The sequence below is a fragment of the Fukomys damarensis genome, unplaced genomic scaffold (assembly GCF_012274545.1).
Source record: "Fukomys damarensis isolate Sample0158 unplaced genomic scaffold, DMR_v1.0_HiC HiC_scaffold_22, whole genome shotgun sequence".
In the NCBI taxonomy this organism is placed as follows: Eukaryota; Metazoa; Chordata; class Mammalia; order Rodentia; family Bathyergidae; genus Fukomys; species Fukomys damarensis.
In genome coordinates this window covers 747,711-759,006 of record NW_022900934.1, presented here as the reverse complement: position 1 = coordinate 759,006, position 11,296 = coordinate 747,711, and the positions used below count along the sequence as shown (strand labels likewise).

The window sequence follows — 11,296 nt, the reverse complement described above, 5'->3', positions numbered from 1 at the left end:
CCTTCCTGAGGGCACGATTGTCCTCTCTGACACAGGCAAGACATGCAAGCAGGCGCCCGACAGGCTCGAGGGTGCCAGAGCCTGACGGGATTGGACTCCCGTTGGCTGGACCCAGAAAAGACACCTGCGAGAGGACAGCACTGGGTCAGGCCGAGGTCTGGGTAAGGTTCAGCCCTAGGGGATCTTCTACACCTGGTATCAGAGTGAACCCGGCATTTGGACCCCAGCCCTCCTTTGAGTGTGCGTGGAGGACCTGGGGAAGCTTCCTAAGAAGTAGCTGGGGCAAATGCCCAGAGAAAGGTCCTGAAGGGAGGCCCTCCGGGGGAAAGGGGCATTCCCAGGGGCAGAGGAGGGATGTGGTCAGTCAGTGGTGAGCCCAGAAGTCCCAGGGCGGCCTGGACTCTGCTCCACAGATCCAGTAGGAGCCTGCAGCACAACACAGCTGAAGCAAAACAGAAGCCAGCAGGGACACTGGTGTCACCATCCTGGACAAGAGGGCAGGCCCTGGACACAGTGGAGAGTGTCCCCCAGGGGAGAGGTAGGCAGCTGTGCCACCCTCTTCAGGGATGAGGGTGTTCCCAGAGAGGGACCCTCCAGAACCTGCTTCTAGGAAGCTAAAGAACCCGACTCTCAGGCCTTTGGACCCCAGCTCCTCACCCTCCCACTGCCACCTTCTGCAGCCCCACATCAGCTGATCCTGTCCAGCTGCTTTCCACCATCACCCAGCACCGTCACCCTGCATGACATGTTCCGCTGAAGGAAAAGACCTCGGGAGTAGCAGGTACTGTCCTAACTGTAAACAGCACTAACCCCAATGCCAGAGCAGCCCTCTGCTGTGTTTGCTCTTTAGTTCCCAAAGCTCATGGCAATAGAACCTGTTTCGAGCTTGAGGGTTTCTTTTTCGGGGGTTAATTGGGCAGAACACATAAGGGCCAGTGGGCACAGTGCTAATTTATCCATTCTTTAGAATGTCAGAGCTAAATTATAGCGTCCACAGGTATGTGCTCCTGCCACACATAAGCAGGACATTTGGGGCACACTCCGACTCTCCACCTACCCTCCTCCATGCCCACACACCAGTCATGGTCACCAGGAGTAAGTGAGCTTGCCCCCTTCTGAGCCGCCATGCCCTCCCAGGTGGGCTAAGGGGAGAGGTGCCAACCCAGGGACAGAGGAAGAAGATGCTGTACCATCTCCCTGCACAGGCTGGCTGGCCTTGCTGACCACCTTGGGGTCACCTTTTGCCCTCATTCTCATTCTGCAAAGGAGCAAAGCAACTGTGATCAAATGGACAAACTGGAGCCAGGGATTTAGCTCAGTGGAGCTGTGCCTGCCTCTCAGGTGTAAGGTCCTGAGTTCAATCCCCGGTACCAAAAAAAAAAAACAAAAACTGCAAACTTTGGAAGGCTTGGACCCCTCATCCTATCAAGAAGAAACCCCATGCTTGAGCCATCTCATCTCAGAAGTCAGCAAAGTGGGAACCATAGGTAGGGTCGGCTCTCCGAGGATGAGGAAAGGCAATTGCAGTGTCATTTTAGCAGAAGCACAGGCACTGAGGGGAGGAAGTTTTGCCGTCTGGGGTTCCAGGACAGTAGGAGACATAAATCTACCCCTCTTGTCTTTTAGAAAAAAGTGGGGCCTATCTCTGAGGCTGTGGGGAGCCATCCATAGCTGCCAGTCTCTCCAGGGCAGCAAAGGTTGGAGTGGGGCCAGTGGGGGGAGCAGTGAATCTGTAGCTGTGCCCTGATCCCTCCTCTCCCAATGGCGTCTGCACCGGCAGCTCCACTGCATCTCAGAAGGCTGCAGAAAGCGAGTCCCACATCAAGAGCGAGTCTCTGCTTCCGCATTTAGGGTGTCCTTCAACAACCTGGCCATTAATCATTTATGTCCTTAGTGTCATGTCTTGCACACCTGTGGGCCTCATCTTGGTTACCACCGTACCCCTGCCCTGAAATCCCAGAGAAGTGGGTCATGAAAACATCCAGTTAGGGCAAGACTCATGCAAGCAACAGGAATTCCATTTCATTTAAAAATAGATGGGAAAAGCTTTCAGGCTCAAGCCATCTTTGCCAAGACTGCATCGACAGGATTCCAGAGGAAGAGTGGAAAAATTCAGATGCACAGGATGCCGGGCTCCAGCTGGGGAACGCTCTGCCTGGCTCCAAACCAGGCGCTGTCCTTTCAGCACCCAGCACTGTCCGCACCCCCTAGGCCTGCAAGCCCAGCCACTCTGCAGCCCTCCCCTCCAGCAGGCACCCTCTCCAGCTCCTCCTGTTCCCACATGGCCTGGCTGCACTAAGCAGAGAATGTGGAGCACTAGCTGGTGGGCTGCTGCCATCTCAAAGGCCAGCTCGGAGTTCCCACGAGCCCACCGGCCCCGGAGCACTCTGTGTGTTCCTTCCTTGTCACAAACATGCACCACAATGGGCCTTGGCCACCGGCCTCCCTGCATAGCTCCCCATAGCTACTTGTGCCTGTCTTGCCCACTGTTTCCTTGAGCCTGGGACAAACGGGCCATTGTGGCTACTCGGGGAGAAGGCCAAATCGAAGCCCTCTGGAGAGGTCCTCAGTAGAGAATCTGTGCAGCAACATTCCTTTAATGTTTGGTTCAGGGAGCAGGGCTGCTTCCTGTAATGGCCACTGAGAAGGCCAGGACTCAGAACTTAGGGGAAGCAAGGGGGAGATGAGACCCAGCCTCCTGGGCTGTCCAGGTGGGGCCACCAGCTGCACCATGGAGAGGCACAGTGCAGAAGGTGTTTAGCACAGGAGGAAGCAGCTCCTGCCATGTAGCCCTGGGTCTTATGCTCTTTGGACACACGGAGGACATTCGTGTTCACATATTTGGCCATCCTGAGCTCTGTGAGCCACCGACCTCCCCATACAGCAGCGCACATGGACACTGAAAAGTAGTTTTCCATTTCACTTCACTCACCACCCCGTCTTCTCTTGGGAGAAAGGAGACCTCACGCCCAGTCACATAACCCTCGGGAAGACGGATGAGCCAGCAGAACCCAGAAGGGAGTGCTCCACCAGCCGAGAAGCAAGACTTAATCTGGGGAAATGAGAAGAGACAGGTTCTCAATCACTCAACCTAGGTCGGAGCTGTTGTTTTAATCCTGTAATTTGGACCACAGGAAGTTCCTGCCTAGCCAAAAGCCCCAGCTCCCTCTGCCGTGGGAATTTTCCATTCTTAGGAGGAGGAGGGGCTTTCCTATCTAGCTTGTAGGGAGCAGGACAGTGAGGGAAAGATAGGAAGAAAAGGACCAAAGGTGTAGGGACAGTGAGAAGGATAGGGAAAGGGGAACAAGGGATAATCCTGTAATTTGGACCACAGGAAGTTCCTGCCTAGCCAAAAGCCCCAGCTCCCTCTGCCGTGGGAATTTTCCATTCTTAGGAGGAGGAGGGGCTTTCCTATCTAGCTTGTAGGGAGCAGGACAGTGAGGGAAAGATAGGAAGAAAAGGACCAAAGGTGTAGGGACAGTGAGAAGGATAGGGAAAGGGGAACAAGGGAAAAGGAAAACAATATGAGAAAATGTATAAATGGAATTAAAGTGTTTGAAGGTGGGGAGACTCAATTTAAATTTTTTAAAAAAGACATGAAGGCGATTGATTTTTTTAAACATCTTACATTAGTGCCTATGGACTAAAGTCAATAGAAATGTAATTTATAGTTGTTTGAAAAGGACCAGAGCTCTCAACAAGCTCCCCAAACCTCTGACAAAACAGCTTAATGGTATGAGGGAATAGATTTGTATTTCTCAGCAACCGATGTCTTGACTGTAAGGGTCCCTGTCTCCAGAGATAGCCAGCGACAAGGTAGGGAGTGAAAGTGGCTGTGAAATGTCTAGAGCAGGTAGGATTCAAGCTACAGCTTCCAGTCCCTGGCAGGAACTCCCTGGCCCTGAGTGTCTGTGACAGCTGTGTCCTTAAAGCCCGTCTCTGTCCTTTCTGGCCCAGTTTCAAGCGAGGCACCCGTGTACTCCCTCCCACACCTCTCTGTTATCCCTGTTCTGTCGCAGATAAAGTGTGAGGCGCACAAAGCCCTACCTGTGACCTGGTGAATGTGATCTGTGACTGGGTCTTGCACTGAGTCCTCTGTACCCACACTCCCATGGCACCCCGATGCTACCCAGCACCAAGCCATGGCACACTTGCCTGTAAGATCCAACCCTACTGCTTGCTCTGGGGTCACACTCACCTCTGCCCTCAGGCTGGTGCCCAGCACACCCTCATCCCAGTGCCTTTGCACAGACTCTTCCCTCTGTGCAGAACATTATTGTCTCTCCTAGTCACAAGGTGCACTGCCTATTCTCAGGGAGGTCCTGCCTGTGGGTCTGTGCTGAAGCAAGACCTCCCTGGTCCCACCTTTCTCCCTAGCAGCTCTGAAACCCTTTCATCTGAGACTGTCTTTCACTTCTTCAGTTGCTCACCTCCCTCTATGGTGAGCTTGGTAAGGGGCCCAGGTCATCCCTCAGTCTGCAGCCCAACCCACTGAAGGGACTTGTCAAGGTTCGGCAGTGAATGAGCTGTCATTTTAACGGAGGGCTGAGGTTATCCTCAGTCTTCAGCCAGTCATGCGCTGGATGACAGACCTAGGTTTGTGTGGCTTGGCGCAGTGGGGTGGACCCTGGGACCAGGCAGTGGAGCTCAGTGCACGGAGGCCGGCTCTGGCCCACGTACAGGCTGTCAGCATCTGCACCCTGGCTGCTGGCCCAAGCTCGCTTGAGTGCCTCGCTGTCCAGCAGGCTTTGGACAGAGCATCCAGCGGGAGGCAGCAGGGCCCACAGGCTGTCAGAGTTCCTGCCCCCACCTAGCTCTTTGCCCCAATAAGGCCACCAAATGTCACACCACGGGGATGATGCAGAATGGCTGGGTTCCCCAAGCAGCAGATCAAGGACACACTGGCTGGACAGGTGCTAGAGCCCTTGCTGTTACCAGTGGCTCAACCACAGGAGCTTCACCCAGCCCACCCAGTACCACCAAGCTCACCTCCTGCAGCCGAAGGACGGTGGCCCCAGCACAGACTCTGGTGCACCCCAAGCTGTGTGACCTGGAGCAGACCAGGTGACCACTCGAACTGTGCTGCACTGTGTTTGTGTCCCCAGACTCATGTGCTGTAGTCCTAACCCAAAGTGACAATGCAAGAAGCAGGGCCTTTGGGGATGAGCAGGTCATGAGGGTGGAGCCCCATGCTGGGTCTGTGCCCTGCACCAAAAATTGCAGGGCTTGGGCTCCCTCTCTTTGCCCTCTGACACAAGGCCACTAAAAGGGTGTGCTAGCCTGGAGCTGGGCCCTCATCAGATGGTGGACCTGGCAGCATCTCCCTCTTGGACTTCTGCCTCCGCAACTCTGAGAAACAATTTCTGCTTTTTCAATTCTCTGTTCTAAGCGCGCTCCATCATAGCTGGCCAAGTTGACCAAGACAGCCTCACAGGCCTTCTCTGAGAACTGAGAGAGTCATAGCTCCCCACTCTGGAGACAGCCGGCAAAACAGCCAAACGTTCCAAGACAGCACCAGCTCCAAGGCACAGCAGACGCGGCCAGAGGGTGCGTAGGCGTGGGATCCGAGTTCCTGACCTCTGCTCAGCCCTCTTCCTTGGTTTCTCAGAAGGATTTTTTACAAACCTGCCCGTGAGTAAAGGTTAGAGTAGTGTGTTCGTCCCTGCGGCTCAGACAGGCTGGCTCCAACCCCAGACGCTGGCTCTGACCCCGCTTCCTGCTGTCCCCTCACAGAGATGACAGCCATTTAGGTCAGCCACTCTCACAAGCAGCGGTTTCCCCAAGAGAACATCTGGCAATGTCTGGAGACATTTGATGCCCCTCCAAGAGAATTATCCAGCCCAGATATCAGTAGTGCCAGAGTTAAGAAATTTAAATTAATAATTCCCTTTATTAAAATGCAAATGTTTGTGGTGTGTGACTCACTCCTATCTTAGCATAAAAAATGGATTTTGAGAAGACCCAAGCCAAGGGATGGGAATTTCCATGGAAAAGGAGACAAGAGACAGGCAGAGAGAAGAAAGGCAAGAGCCCTGGGAGAGGCTGTGCACAGGCAGCACCTGCACAACGGCCTCCCCAGCAGGTGTCAGGATGGGCCTGGCATCAGAGTTCCACAAGGTGACCACAGGACCTCTGCCGTGAGTCTCTGAGTTGAGCGGAAATGCTGCATTCACAGCAGAACGGCACTGCTTGTGTTTAACCGTGAGCTTAATCTGCATGCATGATTTTGGGCTGATGGCTGAATCTCTTCGTACCTGTTTTTTTACCGGTAAAATGGGGGTAAAGGCAGTGAGTAGTTCACAGGATTGCTGTGACAGTGGATGAGGTAAGGTTTGGGAAGCAGTTAGAACAGTGCCTTGCAGGAAGAGGCATTATATAAGTGTGAAGGTAAAAATAACCCAGTCAACTCCAGCTGGTACCAGAGCATCTCCTCCACACACTGCTGTCCTAGACTTCCAGATGCAGAGCATGGGCACAGGAGACACACGGAGCCCGAGAGGAGGGGAGCAGGTGCCAAAGACAGGCTAAGTGCCAGCTGGATACGGACGCAGCCTGCAGGGAAGGACCACTGAAACCCAAGGCCAAGCCCCAAAGATTTGGGAAGCACACGTTCCATGCCTCCCCAACCCCTAGGGTACAAGGTTTACTCAGACTACGGGATGGGCTGGGAAATGTTACAACCCCACCATGACATGAGGGCCACTGCTCCTGTCCCCGCCACCTCCCTGTGTTGTGTGGCCACTCCCTGCACAGTTCAGCAGTGGCCACCCAGCCCACCCACCCCTTCCAGACAGGTGAGCCCTGGAGACCCGCAGCCCTCAGGCCCACAGTGCCCCTCCACAGAGCCTCCAGACACAAGGCTCTCTTTCCGCCCCGAGCCTCATTGTCCTCCACAACTGGCAAGGGCTTCGTGCCCATCTTCACGGAGGGGGTTTACCACGCTGCTGCCCCACCAAGCCCTCCAGGCCCATCCTTCGAGCTCTGCTGCCTCCCTTCCATGAGACACAGACACCCTCAGGACCTGCTGCCCACCACGTCCTTGGTGCTGTGGCATCACCAGTCTGGTGAACAGCACCAGGAGGAGGAGGGGCCACTCCTCAGCTCCAGCCGGGACAGAGGCTCTCGTTTTCCCCTACCCTCCTCACCTGCCTTGGGGGTGCACAAGGGACAAGCAGGGCTCCACCACCACTCCCGGGTCTTCATGCCTCCTGTCCCTGCCTTGGGATCCCACCTTTCAAGCCTGGACCCTGGTTTGATGCAGCTGATCTCTACCTGGCAGCACCCACCCCTGAACTCCTCCAGCCTCGTCCCCCAAAGGCCCGCTCTGCCACCTCCCTGAAGTGAGACACGAGAGGTGCAAATGCAGCCAGAAGCGAGCCAGCCCCTCAGGCCCTCGGAGACCACTCATGGCTCCTGGCTGCTGTCTCACAGGAGGGGCTTTCCCTCAGGTCCAGCCAGTGCTGTCCCTCCACCCCGCTGGCTTCTCCCTGTCCCAGTGGTCACCTCCCAGGTGACTCAATCCTGACTCTAGGCAGCCAGCCGGCAGCACAGGTACACATGAGCATGTTGCAATAAACACATCTTCATGCACACACGTGTGCACACGTGTACTGTTCTGACTTCCAAGTGCTCTGGGACACCCTGCCAGGTTCTTCAGAGCCCCACACAACCACGCCTCACAGGCACACAAGCCTATACCGTGCACACTAATCCTGCACACCCACAGTCCCACCCTAGACATACTAAGGGGGATACCCTCAAGGATAGTTATTTCTGGTGCTGGATCATCATCTGCCATGAGGCTCAGCCCCTTGGAGGGAACCCAGAAGCCATCGTTCAGACACAGCACAGCCACGCAGGGCTCCCAGCCCTCCAGCCGCCACTCCTGAGGAGTCTGGGGAAGGTTTGGAAGTTCCCTCCTGCCTTAGTGCTGGGAGGTATCAGGAGCCCTGGGAGCCAGGGCAGGAGACAGACTGGGTTGGGCCAACTCAGTAAGCCTTCTTAGTCTGTTCTTGCTCTCCCTGAGCATGTCAGAGGTTTCCAAAGTGCTGACTGAAGCTGCCAGTTGGTGTCTTGGTGGAGCCTGCTTCAAATTATTCACTCATCCAGCATAGGGTGCTCCCCCACCCTCAAATCCCACCCTATGCCCTGACGCCAGGCTGTCACTGGAGTCCCCACCGCCTCGGACTGCACGGCCACCTCCCTGGGTCTGGGATCCTCCTAGGCCAAATGGCAGCCCAACTGCCCTCACCCTGACACTGCAGTTCCGCCTGTGCCAGGTTGTGGGGCACTGTCCAGCTGTGGTTAGCTGCCCTCACCCTGCCACCACCTTGTCCAGAGGCCAGTCCTGAGTTTGCTCCCACTGAGTCTCCGTGGGAGACTCACGTACCCCCACACTTGCACTGAGGAAAGGCCTGTCCCACCCCACTGGGCCCAAGGGGTGTCCCATGTTCTCACCTCCGCACTGGACAATGATCACAGTGTGGCCACTTCAGGCCAGTGCTCTGCATCCCCCAACAGATGGCCACATCTCAACCCTGGGTCTCCCAGATCTGACACAGTCAGTGCCCACCCTGAGTTTGGAACTCCCCCCAGTGTTGCACCCCAGCCCCAAGCCTTTACCCTCCCAGAGCTGTGCAAGCTGGACACAAGGGTGGTCCCCCTCAGAGCTCAGTGGTAAAGTTCTGCCTCCCTCAGAGGTGACCATGAGTGTAGTCCCCTCACCCCACCTCACTGTCAAGCTGGGATCTCAGGCCTGGTCACTGCCCTTTCCTGGGGACCCACCCTGAGATAGGCACGGGGGCTGCAGCAAGCTGAGTCACCAGGGAACAGACTCAGAACTTGAACCTTACTGGCCCTGGCTTCATCACACCTCTCCAGAAGGGGGCACAGGGCTCAGAGGTCTCTCCAGAGACCCCACCCTTCAGGCCACCTCAGCCACAATGCTCTCCCACCAAGCACCCAGTGGGGACAGGAGTGCCCTCACCTCGTCTTCAGGCATCCTGGGAATTCCCGGGGCTGTGCCCCCCCAGAGCACACCCATCTTGTGGGAGACAGTGTGGCCTCAACACAAACCGCAGGCCAGCACAGTGGGCAGAACCGGGCAACGGGCTGACTGACACCTGCAGCAGCATCTGAGTGACCAGTGTCCCTGGAGATTCCAGAGTTTGCAACAGGAAGGTGAGGAGACCTCACAGCCCCACCTGGTATGCACATGGGGGCTTCCTTCAACTTTAGCAAGGGCGGGGTCTCACCCCTGCCCTGTCTCAGGCTGAAAAAGTTCTTCAGCCTGACCCCAAGCCTACCTGGGCCAAGTGTGCAAGGACAACTTCCTGGGGCTGACAAGCTCGACAGCATCACACTTGGTGCTGTCAACAACAGTGGTCCGTGAAGGACCAGGACAGGACAGGGTCCATCGGAAACACCTGATGTCCTTGTGTAGCAACACCTGATAAAATACAGGATGCTCAGCCAGATCAGAATTTCAGGTGAACAATGAATATATTTTATTGTAAATTTGTCCCTTTTTTTTTTTTTTTTTTACCAGGGATTGAACTCAGGACCTTGCACTTACAAGGCAGGAATATTGCCACTAAGCTAAGTCCTCAGCCCAGTTTTTGATTTTTTTGAGACAGGGTCTTGCTATGTAGTTCAGGCTTGTCTTGAACTCACTGTGTAGCCCAGGGATTGAACTCAGGACCTTGCACTTACAAGGCAGGAACCACTGAGCTAAATCCCCAGGCCCTGTCCCAAATTTTTTATACTAAAAAATTATTTGGTATTTCATCAGTTCACATTTGACAGGGGATCCTGTATCTTTATCTAGATTAGGGTTAAAGTTAGGGTTAGGGTTGGGTTTAGGGTTCCTTGGAGCCCTGTGACATTCCCTCAGCACAAACACACCCTGTGGATCTATGTGCAACCAGCACAGCCTTGAGGAGTCGGATTCCCAAATCTCATGGCTGCATGGTGACACAGGTCTCTCCTTCTGATTCTGCCTTCAAGTGTCTGGGACTGGGTAGTGATGCCAGCAGCCCCTCTGAGGGTTCTCCTGGATATCCCTCGCTTGCTGGCAAAACAGCCTCTCTGCCGGGCTGCATTGTGGTCATTCTCAGCCACCATAGGAGGCTGAATATGCCCAAGCAGTTGGGAATCCAACACCTAGAATCTGTGATCTGCTTTGTGTGCAAGAAGGAATCTTCTGGATGTGAGTCAAGTAAGGGATTTTGGATAAGAGGTTCACCTGCTTATCCAGGCAGGTCCTAAGTGTGGTGCACGTGCCCTATAAGGGGAGATGTGAGACCCACGGAAGAGGAAGCCGTCCGATCACAAAGACAGGGAATGCCAGTGGCCACAGAAGCTGGAAATGACCAGGAACAGGAGTGTGTGCAGCCCTGTTACAGCTTGACTGCAGCTCAGGGGTGCTTAGTTTGAGCTGGCCTCCAGAAGCCAGAGGTCATTTGTTATCTGGGGGACTGACACACTGGGACCTCGTGAGCAACCTGCTGCCCACCCTGAAGAGAAGCCCACAGTCCACTCTGCTGCAGGCCAGAAAACCGGGGACCACACAGAGGCCCTGGCACCGGGAGCCTAGCAGGGTACCCGCTCACCCCCACCAGCCTCTGTCTGCAGGAAGAAGGCGTGGGCAGCAGGCAGCTTCCTCCTGGATAGGGATGTGCGGACAAAGAGCAGACCTGCTATCTCCCTGTCCTGCTGACCAAGGTCAGGCATATCCTGGCCCAGACCTATCAGGGACCCCCCCAGTGAGGACCCAGAACACTCAGCCCCACTGACAAAAGTCACTGGTCTCCCTGCTTCTGGGACAGGCATTCCGGCACCTCAGTGCTGAAGACCTGGCCCAGGGGTGGTGCAGGTTGCAGGAGCAGAACAGGCTTCTAGAGAGGGAGCCGGGAACCTGGGTGAAGGGGTGTGTGTGTGTGTGTGTGTGCAACATCCTTGGGGAGGAGCCCGGCCTCCTCAGAGCCCCCAGGCCACTCAGCACCTCTTCTGTGACTTGACCTGCACCCTGCGCGGCTCAGGACAGCCTGGCAGGACGACAGGACGGGGACAGGACTCGAGCGAAGGAGCACAGGCCCAGCAGCAGGCGCACACGGCTCTGGGGTCGCTCAGTTTATTGGTAAAACGGGCACTAAGCGGGACGGACGCGGGCGCGGAAGCCTGGGGCGGGGGCGCTTTTCCTCTTGAAGAACTTCCACTGGACCTTGATGGCGAGCATCCAGTCGCTGACGTAGAGCCTCTTACAAGCGGAGGTGCAGACATGTGCCTGGCGGGGGGG

General features: G+C 55.6%; 2 protein-coding genes across 2 annotated transcripts in view; both read right to left on the bottom strand.

Moving 5' to 3' along the window:
- Positions 1 to 10,731, bottom strand: part of Kcnq2 (potassium voltage-gated channel subfamily Q member 2) — a 59,487-nt gene extending 48,756 nt beyond the window's left edge. Inside the window, exon 1 of the mRNA XM_010638281.1 lies at positions 10,603 to 10,731. Coding sequence (XP_010636583.1) covers positions 10,603 to 10,731 — 129 coding nt within the window. The remainder of the gene's footprint in view (positions 1 to 10,602) is intronic.
- Positions 10,732 to 11,149: 418 nt separating this feature from the next.
- The window catches only part of Eef1a2 (eukaryotic translation elongation factor 1 alpha 2), a 7,619-nt gene continuing 7,472 nt past the window's right edge, over positions 11,150 to 11,296 (bottom strand). Inside the window, exon 8 of the mRNA XM_010638289.3 lies at positions 11,150 to 11,255. Coding sequence (XP_010636591.1) covers positions 11,150 to 11,255 — 106 coding nt within the window. The remainder of the gene's footprint in view (positions 11,256 to 11,296) is intronic.